Source organism: Hippocampus zosterae, chromosome 7 (assembly GCF_025434085.1).
Source record: "Hippocampus zosterae strain Florida chromosome 7, ASM2543408v3, whole genome shotgun sequence".
In the NCBI taxonomy this organism is placed as follows: Eukaryota; Metazoa; Chordata; class Actinopteri; order Syngnathiformes; family Syngnathidae; genus Hippocampus; species Hippocampus zosterae.
This window is the reverse complement of record NC_067457.1, coordinates 7,335,615-7,354,080: the sequence shown is the minus strand read 5'-3', so window position 1 is coordinate 7,354,080 and position 18,466 is coordinate 7,335,615. Positions and strand designations below refer to the sequence as shown.

Below are 18,466 nucleotides of genomic sequence, written 5' to 3'. Positions count from 1 at the left end.
CCGGCAAAGGTTGAGATTAAAGCTTCACTTCCTGTCAAATTTCTGTTATCTGCTTATATGTTCATTCAACAAACAAGCAAACAAATCTACCAGGCATAGTAAACCACTGAGAAATTATGTTCAGATCAATGTTTAAGGTGTAAAGATATTATATTTTGATCAGATATTATGCGGAACTATTTGACGCGTGAACTTTGTTTTAGCAAAAATCTATATCCTCCACACCAGCCCCTTAATTCTCATAAGTAATTGTAATAATAAGGTACGGCTTATGTATAAAGTTGATTGCATTAGTTGTAGAAAATGTAATATATTCATGTTTTGGGGCATTTCTGATTATTTAAGAACATTTATTATAAATCATATACTCATATAAAAATAATTATCATAATGATAATCATAATTTATTATAATATAAAAATGAGGGTAGTTCAAGCGTGGTTTTTTTTCCCTCCCCCCCTCCCTCCCTTGTGGTTTCTTTCTGACTTTCGGGTTGAATGAACGCTGGCGCGTTTTGGCTGCCGCTGCTCAACCCGTATTGTTTTGTGTTTTTTGTTATTGTAAAGTGTCCTTGGGTGTCTTGAAAGGCGCTTATAAATAAAATGTATTATTATTATTATTATTATTAAAGTTCTGTGAGTGTCATGTTTCTTTAAAAATCAGTAAGGTGTCATGGCGACGTCATATTCATTTGACCAATCAAATGCAGTAAAGGGCGGGGCTACATGTCAAAGATACGTGTACCGGGAAGTAGGAAGTAAATATAGGGGAAACGAAGTCAATTTGGAAGCCAGTAGGTGAGAAGTGTAACTTTTTCGACAAAAATAGCAGTAATGCATGTCTAAAGCTTTTGCATACGGTTTGAAAGAAGTACCCATTGTCAAAAGATTCAGGAAGCCGAGCTCTGACCGTATGCACTGTGCAGTTATGTTACATATGATATAAGTTGACATCAAGCAGTACTGACGTTTGATTTCCATTTATCTGCAATGAGTACGTTGCTTATGAAACGATGCATTTTGTATTACATGTGCATTTGCGACATACTTAAAGCACAGTGAATAGGCTTGTTGTTTTCTTTGCAAGAGTAAGGGTATGAATGGAATGTTTTGACTATATTATTATCGCCAACTATCGCTCGATTCGGAAGCAGATACGATAGAAGCATACCTGAAGCAGATGGAGATATGTTTACTATTTATTGCCAGGCAAATGAGTGATATTATTTCGAATCCGCTTTTTCCAATTACAAAGTCGCAGTTCTTGAGAATGATTTCAGCAACGATCTTTTTGGGAATAATATAACACTTCATTTGCAGACACACGATGACAGTTACTCAGATTTGTATGTGGACCAATTCAAAAATTTAACTAGGTTTAAGTGATGCAACCAAAAACAGAAAAACTCCCAAACTAGTTTTGATGTTAATTTTGATCCAGTTATCATTGATGTTCACTGTGTGCTTCATTGTTGTAATCAGCACTAAACGAGGACAATCTGGAACCTATTAAAACATTATTTAGTGTATGCTCTTTAGTCAAGTGCATATTTCAAACTCCTGTAGCTGATGATTGAGAAGTGATTATTTAATTCGAACCGTTTGGCCCATGAAAATGCATGTTTAAAAAAATAAAATAAAAAAAGAAGCCAACGGCACTACTGTATAATCCAGAGCAAACAGGGTTCAACTGTATGTAGGTCTTTGCCGTGTGCAGAAACAAACACACGATAAACCAATCCTGAAACAGTTTGTTGACTAAAGGTGACTCGTGCCACCATCTTCCTTGTGTTTTGTTCTTTGTGGGTAACGGTGACAATGCTGAAATCTGAAAAGCTGTGTTGCCTATAATATATATATATATATATATATATATATATATATATATATATATATATATATATATATATATTTTGTGTGTGTGTTGCCGTGTGTCCCAGGTGTGGTGGCACGATGATAGAAGGCTACTCCCCTGTGGCACAGGCGCTACTGGGGACTTTGTTTACCTGGGGCCTAACTGCTGCTGGGGCCGCGATGGTATTTGTTTTCTCCGGTCGACAGGTGAGTTCAGTGAACCCATTTCTCCTCATTTTCAATGCACACCTGAAACATTTTAGTTAAAGATGGTTACACGCGGACTGATCTTGATCTGGACGAAATTTTGAAATGTCAGCATTCTCACACATCCAAGGTAAAAATTGGCAAGTGTTTGCATGCTGCTCTGATTGTGTGCAATCTCCTGTCCACTGTCCAAATTGTGTCCATTTCATGTTTTCCCACAAACCAAGACTATTGGTCTGTCATTGTTTGAAATTATTGACCAAGATGAAATTTTCATGGCTCAAAAAATATTCTTTTTTTTTTTTTTAAATGCTGGGAAGATTCTGCTCAAGACCAGCGATATCTTTAATTTATAAACTGTGAACATTATCAGTATTCATGAACACGCAGACTTCACGTCATTGAAATCCCTCTTTTCTGCCTTCTACAGAGGCACATTTTGGATGGAAGTTTAGGATTTGCTGCGGGGGTGAGTTTCTGTCTTTTGTCTTCAATTATTGTTATTGGTAATTGGAAAGGGAAACATGACTTTTAAATTGCTTGTTTATGCAGATAGATCACCGGAGGGCTTGTCGTGCGCTTAATTGTGAACTTAAGACAACCAAGTAAATGATGTATGAAGGGCTGTCGCCACTCGTTAAAATGTTTCTTTATTCCAACTCGCTTTTTTTTTTTTTTCACCATCTGTGATGCTTTTCGAATAAGTAGCTGCTCGCCGAATTGCAGTGTCCTCATACCACCCTTGCTTGTAATTTTCATTGTCAAACCCTTTCTTTGCCCGGCAAGGCACAAGAAGGCTCGGTGAGCGGTGGCTCATTTCCATGAAACACAATTGCGCTCCCCTCCACGAAGCATGTGATTGCAACAACAGTATTATTTACGCTTAATTCGATTCTTTGTCCTCATTGTATTTTGCGCAAAGATTGATAAGGACATGTTGAATTAGGACTTCTGGACACTGTTTTAGATGGAGAAAAATATTACTTTTTTTTTTTTGTGTACTGCTCTTGATTTATAAATCGTTGTTCTCCCACCACTTGGCAAGCAAGAACACACAAACGGCGTTTGAGATTATCGAGGTCAACCTAGCCAAATGAGTGTCCTCCATAGATCTGTGTTTTGTTACTGTTACTTTACGAGGGGACACCTGCGCGTAGAGCGAATGCTCCCGCTGCTCCAGTGAATTACTCCTTCTAGTACCCAATAGGTGGGATGAGCTTGCACTTGGTTTCATATGTACCGTAAACTCGCGCCAAAGCTTTTTAATAAGTTGGGAGGTATTATCTAGTCGTGTGTGGAATCTTGGATTGCAATTGCTTACTCTCATTCTAATGTACAGTAATTACCCAGATTTTTTGACAACTGGCCCTGATTACCGGTAGGTAATCATGACGGAGCAGCAGCCTAATTAAAGTCGCATCCACTTTTCTTCTGATTACATCCTCTAATATGTTTAATATACATCGATATAGTTCTCAGTGATGAATTTTAATAAGCATGAAAATTTGTGATGTTGTTTCCTTGTATTTGATGTTATTTTACGGTTAGCTTTTTCAGTAGCTGGGGAAAAAAAAAGAATCATCCACTGTTGCTAATTTTGCTTGAGTTTGGCCCCAATGACATTACTCTACTTGGCAACAGATGATGTCACACCAAATTTTAAATTCAATTTCATTGCCTACAGCTTCGATCCTGTTCAGGTTATACAATGTCATTTATTCCATTTAGAGTTGCATCAATCTTTGATAAAGATGTTTTCTTCTAAATGGGTGCATGTGTCGGCGTCATCCAGTTGTATAGTCTTGTTCAGCGTTGTAAAGCTTCCCAACTGCATGAAAGTCTCGACTCTGTGATGGCCAATCTGTTGCAGGTCAGTGGTTAACTTCTGGTTATATCTGATTCCCAAATATATTTTTCCTGAAGAACATAATGAGTTGCAGCATCAATATCAGCTCAAATTGAGCCAGGACATTTTTATCGGTCGATTCAAGGATCGGCTGTTGTGAATTTTTGAGAACAGAAACTTGTGCAAAAATTGACGAAACATTTGACAATTGGACACGCGCATTCTAAAGCTTAGAGCTCACGCTGAGTTCACCTGTAAACGTTGGAATGCATATCTGTGTGGGTTTTCTCCGGGTACTCCGGTTTCCTCCCACATTCCAAAACCATGCATGGCAAGCTGATTGAACACTGTAAATTTGCCCCCTACGTATGATTGTGAGGGCGGATGGTTGTTCATCTATGTGTGCCCTGCGATTGGCTGGCAACCAGTTCAGGGTGTCCCCCGCCTATTGCCCAAAGACGGCTGGGATAGGCTTCAGCACGCCCCGCAACCCTTGTGAGCATAAGCTGGTCCGAAAATGGATGGATAGTTGGATTTTGTTGATCTCTCGGCTCAACACCCAAATTAGAAATGGATTCCTCTCAGGGATCCAAATGAACACATGAGCGAACACATCACGTTTACCTCTACGAATACAAAATTGAGCACCTTGAGAATAACTCACTGGCTGAACTCCACAAAGTTAAATTTTGTGTTGCTAGACTTTGGTTGACAACTTCCAAGTTTGGTCTAAGTGAATTCATTTGCAGATATAACAGTAAATATTTTCGGAAATAATTGGCCATTCTTATGCAAGTCTAAAGAGACTATGCAAGTCTAAAGAGACATTCGCCACTGGGGGAAAAAAAAAGTAAACTCTCATAAATCTGCCCACTTTGATTGAGGTCAGGCGGTCAAGTTATTGTCTTGCTCGTCATAAACACTTTGCTTCTTTCGCTTCATGACAGGATCAATATCCTGTTTCTCGCCTTGATTAAAAAAAAGAGGATTTGTACATGTGCAACATGAAAAGAAGTCATTAGGTGTAAACGGCTGCGTATCCTTCAGACACCCACTCATCAGGAAGACTCTTGTGAAAAATTGCTTCAATTTGCAAATGAACATGGAGTTTGGGTCACCGCAATGTCACGGTCTGATGAGTCCACGTTGACCCTGTTCCACATCAGCGGGAACACCAGGTTAAGAGAGACAGATCAAGTGGTGCAGTGATGATTCATGCAATGTGCTTAGCACCCAAGGTGCCTGAGCTTGCTTCAGTTGGTCTGGATCTCGGTTCAGCAATGTTATCTGCCAATCCGATGGATTATCAAGTTTTTTTTTCACCACCTTGTCCGTCTTGCCAGATTAATCCTCGGCCAAAACCTAATCAAAGGCGGGAGGGGAAAATAAAATAGGGTACTGAGGCTCTGGGTGTTCCCAATATGTCAGATGAATCAGTCATCCCGAGGCAAGTTTTTGTGGTTTTCATCTAATATGCCTTTCATGTTATTGTTTGTTTCATGTGGTTTTCACATTTTTGGTAAAAACTCCATACTATCAGTCACAGTTGTTTTTTTTTTGTATATTCATTCCTATTTTCAAGGATATTTTGGACTTTTGTTAGGCTTGTTCTTTTTTTGTTTTTTCTCCCTACTGAGGCAAGAATCCTGCGGTCCTCAATTTGATGTGTAAAGGTTAAAATATGCGTCACCTCCATACCAAAATGTGTTCAATCATTTTATGACAACTCTATTGCACTGAAATGAATGTTGAACAAATTCACTCATTCAGTACCAGCCAATTCTGGACCAAGTCTGAAAAGACGTTTAAAAACGTCGTTAGGAGTGAATGAGTTAACCAGCGAGACAAACTGGCCACATTAAATCAAAAATGTTCATTTGCCCATATCAGAAAAGTAATGTTTGTGTTTTTTTGCATGGCAACGGCGGCGGAATCAATATTGAATGCAGCATAGCTGGCAGCAGCGGCCTTTGATGCAGCACTTCATCTTTGAGGCAACACCGCATGTTGTTTTTTGGGGGGTTTTTTTCCAATTTTGTTTTGAGTCTGTTGCCGTTGGAAATTTTTTCACATCACGTCTCAGCAGGCGAACTCTTGCTGTGCTTGGTCCTCAGCCATAGGCTTGCAGGAGGGCGACAGGAAGGAAGGGAAGTCTCTGTGCTCCTCTGTGTACAGTGGACCGACGCTACTTGCCCGGGGGGTAGGGACCAAGGCCAACAGCGAATCTCGAAAATTGCAGAAAAGTTGAAACTCTATTGAAAGAAAACAAATTTTGGGAAAAAAAATGCAGGATTGGACAAAAAAAAAACCCCATAAATAAAGCGGCCCGTTCCAACATAACTGGATATGTTAATTAACCCTTTGAGGGACAGCGGTTACTCCAGTGGACAGCTAATCAGCCTACAGGGTACATGGAAGGGTTTAAAAAAAGGCCTTTTTTTTAAAATTCCATGGGCAGGTGAGTCACTTGATGTCAACCCAGCGCCGCTGTGCTTTTCACGTTCTGAAGACAAACCTGAAGGCAGCAATGCCCCTTGATCAAGCAGCTGATTTTAATTTTAAATGTGCCGATTAAAAAAAAAGATGATGTGGGCGTTTTCTATCACTAAAAATATCACATCAAATGTGTTCAGAGAGACTAAAGGCTGATGAATAAAAAATAACAATCATAATAATAATAAATAAATTATGTGAAGGAAAATTGTAAATAGTACTGCGATTTATCCATTTTGTGTTCATATTGCATTTAATTGAAAGATGTTTGTTGTTTTTTTTCTCTTTCTTCTTTCTACATACATTCTTGCTGCTGGAGGCTGTAAATTTCCCCAGTGTGGGACGAATAAAGGATATCTTATCTTATCTTATCTTAAACCCTCGTTGACATTAATAGTACATAATGAAAAGTCGGAACATGCTGAAGATGTCATGCTGATCTCTGCCTTTTCTAATCTGAAGCGTCAACAGCCTTTTTATTTCTTGTTTTTGTTCCAATCAATTTATTGTCAAGACGAGTACTACACTTTCTTGATTTTGTCCTTTACTATGCCGTTTTTGTCCTCACTTAGGTGATGTTGGCCGCTTCCTATTGGTCATTGTTGGCTCCAGCAATCGACATGGCCGAAGATTCTGGGAAGTACGGCTCATTTGCTTTTCTGCCCGTGGCCATCGGCTTCATACTCGGGGCTGCTTTTGTTTACTTCGCTGACCTGGCCTTGCCCTTCTTGGTAAGAATCACCTCTCATAACTCATACATGCACAGATTCAAGGACAGAATTAAAAAAAACAAAAACAAAAAAAACTTGATGGAATAGGTACACATTTGAAGTGTATGTAAAACAAAACCAAACACGCATTTGCACTGACAAATGATAAAAGTTCATGAAAGTATTTGCATTAAAAAAAGTTTTTTGCCTGACTGAAACAGTTGTCAATTTATTTACTGTACACACCGGGATTGTTTTTTTTTTTTTCCCCTTGAAGATCGGGCCTGTTAGTTGCTTTTGAGCAGATGTTGTCACAGCAGGCTTGATTGATACCAAACCGCACACGTGGCCAAATGCCTGCTGAGATTCCCATTATCAATAGATTAAAATGTCCCCCATGTTGTATACAAGCGTCCTTGCTCGATATCTCCTGCAGTTTTGCTTATCCAGACAAATAGTCTTAATATCGGAGTTTTTTCCATCCACTTGTAGTGCAAATGCTCAGTAAGCTGTAGTGAATGCAAAAGATGGAATTTAAATCAAATTTCGATGGTGGGGAATATTGAATTCAGCCAGTGTTGTAATAAGTGGTTTCTTGGCCTGTGGGGTAAGATTCAATTCTATTGATGGATCTTATGCGCTCGATCGCTGCTGTGGAACCAGCAAAGAACATCCTGTACTGACAGGTTGTTCTAAAAGGAGCTTTGGAAATCCATGATCTCAGCAGAGAAGGCGGCAGCTTGGCTCAAGTGGTAAGAGTGGACAGTTGCTGTGTTATAAATAGTTGAATGAGGAAACATTGTTGAAGGGCTTTGAGAACCTTGGAAGTTAGAAAAGTGCTGTAAGCGAAAGCCCAATTGGTTCCACGTCCCTAGAACCAGAGTCTATTGCCGAGTGTCAGACCGCTAAGGTCCCCGCCCAGCTCTTCATGCACCTGACCCCGGCTGTGATCCCATAGGAAGGGAGACCCACCTTGCCTTTTCGGGTTGTGGGTGAGGCCACCTGGCGCTCACCACCGACCCTCACCCACAGACCTGGCTCCAGAGGGAGCTTCGGTGACCCACATCTGGGCGTGGGAAAACAAAGTCCAATATGTTTTCATCCTAACGGGCCCTTTTGGCCATACTTTGTCTGGTTCCTCAACTGGGATCCTGTTAAAATGCTTGTTTCAGAAATATTAACTCATTCAGTACCAGCCAATTCTAGACCAAGTCTGAAAAGACGTTTAAAAACGTCTTTGGGAGTGAATGAGTGTGAGGGCGCAGGGGTTAGACCAGACTTGACCACAATATGGCAGTGAAACATGAGCTGGTCGGTGTAGCAGAGAACAGCTTTTGCCATGAGCTTCTGTGGTCATGTTAGGACAGGAGCAATGACATAAATTACATCTGAAGGAGCGTCTGACACATCACTGTCATCCGCGCTTATCAAATGTAGTAATTGACACTGGCGGCTGGAGGACAATGGGATCCCTGATTCAAAGTAGAGAAACATTCGTCCCATTCATCGTGTATGCATGTTTGTTTGTTATGCGGATTAGTTTGTTTTGACACTTGCACATTTACGGTACCAGAAATGAACTTGGAAAAAGTAGGCTTCCCTCGGGATTTTCAATATTTTTAAACTGGTCTTGATGTTTCAGATGCTCAACCGTCTTTATTGTCGTATTTTGCACTTCATAATGTGCCTCACATTTTCAATGGGAGACAGGTCTGGACTGCTGCCAGGCCAGTGACTTTTTTTTACAACAAAGCCACGCAGTTGTAGCACATGCAGAGTATATTTGTTACTACCACTGCGGAGGACTGCTTTTCATCTGCCAAACTGAAAAAATCAGTAGTAGTCGGTAAGAGCGTATTGTCCCTTGTAGATCATACTAAATTGTACTCTGCAAGCAATCATGTGGACTTAGGATGAATCTCGTTAAATCAATTTTTTTTGTTTTGTAATTCAAACATAACATGCTTGACTGTACTGTTGTTGTACTGTAACCAGAGTACAACAACAGTTGGTGTCCAGAGTTGGTGGACATATTTTAATCGTTCTCAGCAATAAAGCATTTTTAAAGTCCTCCTAAGATAGAACTCTTATTAACTCATGTTTTCTCCTCGTTACCTCATGCAGTGCGAGCCCTCTTCCCTTTTCATTCGTCTTCATATTCTTGGCTCATTTTTCTTCTTTATCTGCTCTTTCTTTACCTGGTTCCATGGTGACTGTAAGGGAAATGTTGAGCTGTGATAATCGCAAGCATGAAATCAACTGGGAACGTCGGGGGTCTGGAACACAAACAGAAATGGTACCATCGGTGTTTGGACAGCTGCTGGTGGCCAATTTTACTGGTTCCTCAACAAACACCAGAGCCGAATGAAAAGAACTCTTTGAGGGGAAAAAGAGAGATTGTGAGAAGGGTAGTCGATAAGGGGACAAAAAGCAGGGTTAGGAGTTAACAAGTGGGTGTGTAAAGGACAGATAGCATCATGGAATGCTTGGTTGATGGTGAGTGCCAAGACACCTGCAACTTTCCCGAACCTCTTCCTTGTCCGTGTCCTGCTCACAGTATGGATTTCTTTTTACTTTCCTTGTACTTTTTACATCAAAAATGTCTTTCCCTTGGTTCCTCCGATATGTGTGAAATTTTACTGTTGGCTATCTTTTGTACGTTACCTTACAAGAACTCTCACCAATAAATGGAGGCTGATGTCATGGTGCAACAATATATCAACTGCTCCTGGGGGTCCTGGCCCCGGAGCATCCAAGAACAATTTGGCCAACTGGGCAGGATGAGCAATGAACAGAGCACAGCAAACAAACGGCATCTTCAGTGTTTGCCGTGTCTTGAGTTGTCGTATACTGAAGTGAGCAAATTGAATATTTCGTCATGGTTACTCAGGGTGAACGTTGAGGCTCCGCAACTAAAAGACGACGCTTCCCGAAAAGATAACATGAACTTTACTGGAAACAGGTTATGTTCTCGACCTCTCCTGTCAAGCTCCTGACCAAGCAAGTGAGGATTGTCTAAATCCTGTGCTAGTAGAGGCACTTCGTCACAGTGGGGGCACAGCTTTTAAACCAATGAATGACATAATATGGGTAGAGTACTGTGAAAATATCTATTGCTCTTGCTCTCTCCTGTGCATATAGATACTGTACATATGAACGATTTATCGTTCTGGGATCTAAATCTCAATTTCAGAGGTATTTCAAATCTCCGGAGTTGTCCTTTCTTTAACGCCAGCTTGAGAATGCTCGATGCCAAGATAGCGCTCTCCTTTAAGTAACTAATCCTCGGCTCCGTGGCGACAAATGCCCTTCGAGCAAGTAACACTTTCACTCAAAGCGGATGAAGAGTCGCTAAGCATCCAAACACACAGAGGAAGAAGCCAGAAGATTAGAAGATGGAGACGCTAATGCTAGTAATCACGAATGCGATATGGAGAGTTGGGAAAGGCCAAAATAAGTGCTTTGGTTGACGGGCATGCTTTTAAAAGCGGAGAGCAACCAACTATGAACAGAAACTTAGTCTGACAATTATTAAATATTATCAAAGAGATCAAACCAGTTGACCGCTACATCAGCTCGTGCTCAAACACGAGAACATGCTAACGGCTGACATCAACTATGATGAGGCATCTCGAGGTCTCAAAGTGTATCAAATATTGATCAGACCAGCAATGTTATTTGCTTTTGCCACCATCCACCCCCTGTGCCCGCTTGTTTATGATAAAAAGCGGACACTTTTACATGAAAATGCAAAATGTGAATGACACAAAGCGGAGAGAGCACATGTAATCCATTCTGAGACTTTGAACCTGGTAGATTTACCCTTCAAATTGAAGTAAGCCATTCAGAAATACTTACATTGCAATTTTTAGACGTTTACACACACACATTAGTGTGGAGGGATTGAATTAATACCGTGAAATGAATTTAGAGCAATGTTGCTAATCCCGCTCCGTTTGAAGCAATTAAATCTCAAGCACAAATCTGGAAAAATATTTCATTTTACATTTATGTACAAGGAACACGTACCTTAGAACAAAATGTAAACTGTTTTGGTTAAAAATAAGGAAAGTTTACGCCACAAATAAAACAAGTATGACGGCAAGTAGTACAATAATCGCAGTTCTGACTTTATACCATTTTCAAAACTTTGAAAACGGACTGTCTCCCCAACATAGCATCTTTAGTGTTCCGGGAATGTCAGACTAACGGCTTCGAATGTTTCAACAGTATGATGCCATTTTCTGTCATATTTGTAAATGTTACGTAAATTGCGACTTTTCCGCACTGAGGCTTGATTTGAAGAAAATCCTTGATTTTTACCATATATGAAGTTGTGCCTTGTGCTCGCAGCCCATAAGAGCCACCATGGAAACGGTATTGAATCAATAATATTCAAAAAATGCAGTCAGACATCGAGGTGTTCTTCTGAGCCCACATTATACCTGTACGAATGTTGCACAAAACTGTTCTGCTTTCCTTCTTTTGTTGCTCTCCTTCCACTACCGCTCTCAAAGAGGTCCCTTCCATAGGGCGCTGTTTCTTTTCTTGCTCTGACAATGCATCCCCCGGCTGACTTTATGCCCTTGCACAAAAGAGTTGAGTTGACGTGATTTCATAACGCATGCGCCCTAATTGGCCATACAAAATGAAGCTCGACCTTGTGATAAGGAAGATAAGAAAAGTAATACTGAACTCAAAAACTACATAAAACAGCCTGCATAAACCACATTTGCAAGATTTACTCCACAGCATATGAGTGTTTGTCTCCGGGAAAGCAAAGAAGTACAAATACATAACTTGAATCTTTTTCGGAAAGACGCCATTGTCTTTTCCTTGACTGCTGTCTGTTGTCTTCTCTGATGTCAACTACAATCTTGGGGCTGGAGGCAGATCCGGCGGTGCCCGTAAGCCACCAGTTGCCTATCCCTGTGCTTAACTGTTATACACAATAAATATGCGGAACAGATGGGCCTGCTGGAGGGAAACGTCCTTCAATCCATGTTCGTTCCTCCAGTTTGTCAGTTCACTGACATACCGTTGCGTAACAGACATCTCGTTAAAAGAACTGAGTCGGCCAAATTTTCAACACCAGGCAGCACTAACACGGAAGCAACCAAAAAAAAAAAGTATAAAACATTCAGTCCTGATAAATTGGCCATTCACACTGCCGTCACATTGGTGGATATTCAATACATATTAGATTTTTATGAACATGATATCCAATTTGTAGTTTTCTCTTCAGGCTACCATGAGTCATATAGTAACTGCAAATTGTGTCGCTTGCACCACGTCGTGTAATTCCAGCCTTAGACTTTACGGTAGATGTAAATAGACAAGAAAAAAAATCGGAACGTTGTGGACCTTTAATGAAAATCTAGATTTAACTTTGTTCGAATTATATGTCGTGTGTGTGCACTTGTATTTTGATGTGAAGGGAATATTTTCTAGTTATTACAGGTTCTACGTTATTGGCGCCATACTTGCAATCAACCGCATTAGCAACCCGAGCCGCAAATGAATACAATCAGTGTTCGAGACTTCAATTTAAAGACGCAGCTTAGTCACAGTGTTTAAGCAGCCGAGCAGGGTTTGGGTTTTATAATGTTTGCCACATAATTGTCTGTCGTAGTTTCAATCCGTAGCTCTCGGTGGCAAATTGACTCGGTGGTTAAATATGATAAGGCAACTACTTTTAGAAAGAAGTCATCAGAAATTGAGGCGCTATTACATTGGAGGTCACGATACTGCTATGTTAATGCCAAACCTAGAGATGGAACAGTACCGGCACTACGGTCCACATGGTGAACAAAACCCTAATTTTGAAACTGCACTTTAGATTTACTCTTTTTTTTTTTTTTTAGCGGTGAGATATTCAAATGTGAGTGTCTGAAATATCCGGAAATTGGGGAAGAGGGCAAAATGCTTTGTTTGGCGCTGGATGCGTGCATAAAAATGACTAAACTGGCTTATCTACTTAATTGTCAAGCGGCCCAATTGACCCATGATCTATCTGTTTGGGGGGAGAAAAAGGCCTTCAGCGTTTGTCATTCTTAGCCCAAGCCTCCCAAAGCATTAACAGTTCTGCTTTCGCTCCCGTGTATGAAATATACACAGACTCCAGCCCGCGCTCTGCCGCGCTTGGATCAAGCATCTTTTTGTGACTGCACAGTGAATCTTCAGTGTGGCAGCCGTCATCCCTGATAACTGTCTCATGGGATATATCTGCCGTACCAGATCACAAGATCACACTTTTGGGTGGCCTTTCGTCAGACCTGTCAGCCCTGGGAATTGTTTTTGTTACTTTTAACTATATTTGCCGCAATGCCATTTTTAAAAGATGCTAAATAAAGCCAGGTCCTATTATTATGGTTCAAACAACTAAAGTGAGTTAGAACCTCCCGCCCTATCTCGTTTTGAATACAAAATAACGTCATGCTAAGTTGCCCAGCCAGGTGTTTGGCAATGAATAAAAGAAATAAGTTCAATCTTAAATGAGGCAGAGTCACCGCCGTGTCACTTTGGGGTCGAGAGCGCACGGTCGTTTGAAGGATGACGCCAGTCGCCGCATTAGTCATGGCTTCTTTTCTCTTGACCTGCAAGAGGGAAAAAAAAAACTTCATTTGTATTACAATCCTTGACATAACCCCTTGCCTTGTCTTTAGATGTTAGACATTCATAAATTCACATAATTTGAATACATTACAATTTCTGGTTGCATCATGAAAATGGGCCATTATTCAGTCAAGGCCGACCTAACAGGCCAGATGGCTCATTTCACTGCAACAGCGCGAGCGGAACGAAATGCATTTTAAACTACAAAGCTGGGAGCTGTTGCAAAGTCACCGTACGCATTAACATCCTGACACGCCATTATGATTTCTTCACAAATCTCGTTTGTCAAGAGGTGAAACGAAACCGGGTGGAAACTGACACGACCTTCCAAAACTTGGGCGTGTCAATCCAAGGCCCCGCTAAGGTTTGCGTCTGGACTGGATTACTGTTGTGTGTGTTTGTGTGGGTGCGCGGCAGACAGGATATGTCATCACGCAGAACTTGATTTGCATACACTTAAATCAAATCTGCAATCAGTTGTCAGAAATAATAATAATAATAATAATAATAATAATACATCACATTTGTAAGCGCCTTTCACAACACTCAAGGACACTGTACAGCCAAGACCAATAATAAAACACAGATAAAATAATAAATAAAGAAAGAAAGATTTAAGGCGGGTAGGCAAGTCTGAATAGGTGGGTTTTGAGCTGGGTTTTGAATAAGGAAAGAGAGTCAATATTACGAATGTTGGGAGGAAGTGAGTTCCAGAGTTTGGGGGCAGAGCGACTGAAGGCTCTGCACCCCATTGTACTGAGACGGGCAGAGGGTAGAAAAAGGTGGAGGGAGGATGAGGACCTGAGTGAGCGAGAGGGAATGGAGATTTGAAGAAGATCTGACAGATAGGGGGGCGCAAGGTTATGGATGGCTTTGAATGTATAGAGAAGTATTTTGAAGTTGATTCTAAGTTTGACAGGAAGCCAGTGGAGCTGTCGGAGGATGGGGGTGATATGATGGAAGGAGGGGGTTCTCGTGATGATCCGGGCTGCTGAATTCTGAACAAGTTGAAGTTTATGGAGGAATTTTTGATGGACACCGAAGAGGAGTGAGTTGCAGTAGTCAATACGGGAAGTGATGAGACTGTGAACAAGGATAGCGGTGGTGTGCGGAGTGAGTGAGGGACGGAGGCGGTTTATATTGCGAAGGTGGAAATGAGCGGACCGGGTAATGTTATTGATGTGGGAGTGAAAGGATAGTGAACTGTCAAGGATGACACCCAGACTCTTCACCTGGGGGGAAGGAGATATAGTGGCATTATCAATTGTGAGGGAGAAACTGTCGGCTTTGTTTAGAGTGGATTTGGTACCGACGAGTAGGAGTTCAGTTTTATTGCTGTTTAGCTTGAGGAAATTGTGGGTGAACCAAGATTTGATTTCTGAGAGACAGTGAGAGAGGGACGAGGGTGGGAGAGAAGCGTCGGGTTTGCTGGAGAGATAGAGCTGGGTGTCATCCGCAAAGCAGTGAAAGTGTAAGCCAAATTTGCGGAAAATGTTTCCGAGTGGAAGGAGGTAGACAATGAAGAGGAGCGGACCGAGGACAGAACCCTGGGGAACACCAGAAGAAACGGGGAGGGATTGTGAAGTAAAAGAATCAACTTGAATGAACTGAGAGCGGCCAGTGAGATATGAGTGGAACCAATGTAGAGGGGTGTTGGTGATGCCTATGGTAGAGAGTCGATTGAGGAGGATGGGGTGAGAGATTGTGTCGAAGGCTGCACTCAGGTCAAGGAGGATGAGGATGGAGATAAGGCCAGAGTCTGCTGCCATGAGAAGATCGTTTGTGATTTTTATGAGGGCTGTTTCAGTACTGTGACGGGGACGGAAGCCGGACTGGAATTGTTCATAAAGACTATTGTCGGTGAGGTGGGAGTGGATCTGAGAGGCGACAGTTTTCTCCAGAATTTTCGAGATGAAGGGAAGATGGGAAATGGGGCGTAGGTTATTGAAGTCATTGGGATCTGAACCAGTTTTTTTCAGGATTGGTGTGACAGCTGCAGTTTTGAAGAGTACAGGAACAATTCCAGTCGACAGAGAGGAATGGATAATGGCTGAGATGAAGGGAAGCAGAGAGGGTAGGCAGGATTTGACCAGAACTGTGGGGAGGGGATCAAGCTGACAGGAGGAAGTCTTGGATTTAATGATGAGGTCTGAAATTAATGAGAGATGGGGGAGTTCAAAAGAAGAGAACAGTTTGCAAGGGGTGAGAGGTTCAGATGAGGGGAAAGGTACAGAGGAGCCCAGATGCTGGTGGATTCTGTTGATTTTTTCATTGAAAAAGAGGAGAAGTGCATTGCAGGTGTCACGAGAGTAAAAGTGAGGTGGTAGGGAGTCAGGAGGTTGAGTGATTCTGTTCCAAAGGGAAAAGAGAGTCTTAGTATTTCCAGCATTGGAGCAGATGAGTCCGGAGTAGTAGTGTGATTTTGCTTGAGAGATGGAATCCTTGTAGAGGGATAGCTGAGCTGCATAGATGTCCTTGTGAGCAGTGAGGCCGGTTTTCCTATAAAGTCTCTCAAGCTGCCGGGTTTGGGATTTCAAGGAACGTAGATGAGGGGTGAACCAAGGGGCAGACCGAGTAAAAAGGACAGAGCGGGACTTGACAGGGGCGAGCGTATTGAGGATGCTGGTGAGACCAGAGTTGTATTGGAAAACCAAATCATCAGGAGTGGAGTCAATGTCCGGAGTCAGGGTGGTCAGCCATGCAGTGAGAGAGTCAATGTTAATGTCTTTAATATTACGGTAAACAATGGTCCGGGGTGATTTGGCAGTTGAGAGCTGGAGTGTAATGTTGAATGAGATAAGGAAGTGGTCCGTTATTGGAAGTTCGTCAGCAGTACAGTTGGAGGGGGAAATACCAGAGCAGCAGATCAGATCCAGGGTGTGACCTTTGATGTGTGTGGGAAAATCTACAAATTGATCAAAACCAAGACTGTTAATTGAAGAAGTGAAGTCAATGGTGAGAGGAAGAGCAGTGTTGTCCATATGTATATTAAAATCTCCCAGGATTATTACATTTGGTGACAGAGAGGAGAGATGGGAGAGGACAGTAGACACTTCATTTAAAAAGTCGCGGTGGGGTTTGGGGGAGCGGTACACTGTGGCAATAATCGTGGGGATGGGTCCGGATATTTGACAGGCAAGGCATTCAAAGGAGGAAAGTGGCGGGAGTGAAACCGAAAGTACTTTCCACTTCTCGCGGTATACTATCGCGAGACCTCCTCCGCGACCAGAATCGCGGGGCTTGGAAATGTAAACAAATCCCGGGGGAGTGGAATCGTTCAACTGTGAGAAGTCCCCGGGAGTTTGCCAGGTTTCATTCAAGCAGAGAATGTCAAGCTTACGGTCCGTGAGGATATCTTGAATGAGATTACCCTTCCCAGTAAGCGAACGGATGTTAAGTAGCCCGAAGTTGACGGCGGCAGTCTCGCTGCTGCGGGGGCCGTTAGCCGACCTAGCCAAGCCGGCTAACGCACGATGGTCGATGGATCGGCCGGCGTTTCTGGATGGCCGACGGGAGGAAGACCAGAAGGAGACGATGGTGTTGGATCGGTTGAGGCAGAAGCCCCGACGAGACCCACGATGAATATATTTCCGGGAAGGAAAGCGAACGATGTCCGGGAGCCGGTGTGGCGCAGGAGGAGGGCCCAGCCATTGGAAGCGGAGCCGAAGGAGCTCGGCCAACGAGTACTGGAGCAGACCCTTGACAGGTCGATGGAGGATCGACAGGTTGACAGGTAGGACGCTGAGACGCCGGGACGAAACAGTCGAAGATAGTTGAGAGTGCGAGACAGGCCTGAATGGGGGCTGGGTGGAATGACTGTGAGATGATGATCGTGATTCCATGCGAAACAGTAAAACAATCGAGCGTAAAAACACCGTAAAACACAAAAGTTTGTGGGAGAGCAGCGGCAGCCAAAAACGCGCCAGCGTTCACTCTACCCGGAAGTCCAACGAAGAAATGTTCCAACGGTAGACGATAGATGTGTTTGCATCCACATCCGTCTTTTCGTTGACTCATTTTTATTTCTTTTTGAACATGTAGGTTTGTCCTGATGCGATGTCAGACCTTTCAGAGAATGTGAAGTACAAGCTTTATTGGTGAAGCGAGCTGCAGCATGTTCCAAATGGAGCATCACGATGCACTGCAGTTTGATCGACGGCGTAATTATACATCACCACTCGGAACAAGGAGGCACACTCAGTTTTTGCTGCACTCACTATTTTTCTTCAGTTTTTTTTAAAAATACAAATACCATCGTTCTTCTGTATTAGTAGAAGTTAGTGATAGACTACTATAACTTGCAGTCATCTTCCAAAAATGCTTTTCCAGGCCTTTACAGTGGCCTCATTCAGTTCTTGTTTGTTTCTGCGGGTTTCTCCCTTCAGTCTCCTCTTCAGGAGGTGACTGGGTTAAGGTCCGGTGATAGACTTGGACAGTGTATCGGTCTTCGGATCCCACCCATTAGCCTGATAATGTCTGTGGTTGTGTTAGCAGCGTGTTTTGGGTCATTATCTTGTTTGGATGATGTCACTTTGCCCGATGCGTTTGGATTTATTTTTCTGTAAATTGCCAGGCAAAATAATTGTGTAAACTTCCAAATTCATTTGGTTGCTACAATCAAGAGTTCCATCATCAGTAAAGACGACTGAGCCCGTTCTCGAAGCAGCCATGCAAGCCCAAGCTATGACATTACTCTCCACCGATCTTCACAGATGAGCAGGACTCATAAGCAGCTCATTTCT

The 18,466-nt window shown here is 42.2% G+C and overlaps 1 protein-coding gene across 6 annotated transcripts in view; it reads left to right on the top strand.

Annotated features, from left to right (window-relative positions):
- Nucleotides 1–18,466, top strand: part of LOC127603857 (zinc transporter ZIP11-like) — a 69,582-nt gene that overhangs the window by 29,882 nt on the left and 21,234 nt on the right. For 2 of the 6 annotated variants that reach the window (XM_052070531.1, XM_052070530.1), the window contains exons 1-3: nucleotides 751–797; nucleotides 1,940–2,060; nucleotides 2,491–2,529. In XM_052070531.1, the coding sequence (XP_051926491.1) occupies nucleotides 1,953–2,060; nucleotides 2,491–2,529 (147 nt within the window). In that variant the 5' untranslated portion in view covers nucleotides 751–797; nucleotides 1,940–1,952. Of the gene's footprint in view, nucleotides 1–722; nucleotides 798–1,939; nucleotides 2,061–2,380; nucleotides 2,530–6,971; nucleotides 7,131–18,466 lie in introns of those variants that run through there. The other 4 variants (XM_052070526.1, XM_052070528.1, XM_052070529.1 and 1 more) reach the window with 4 other exon arrangements.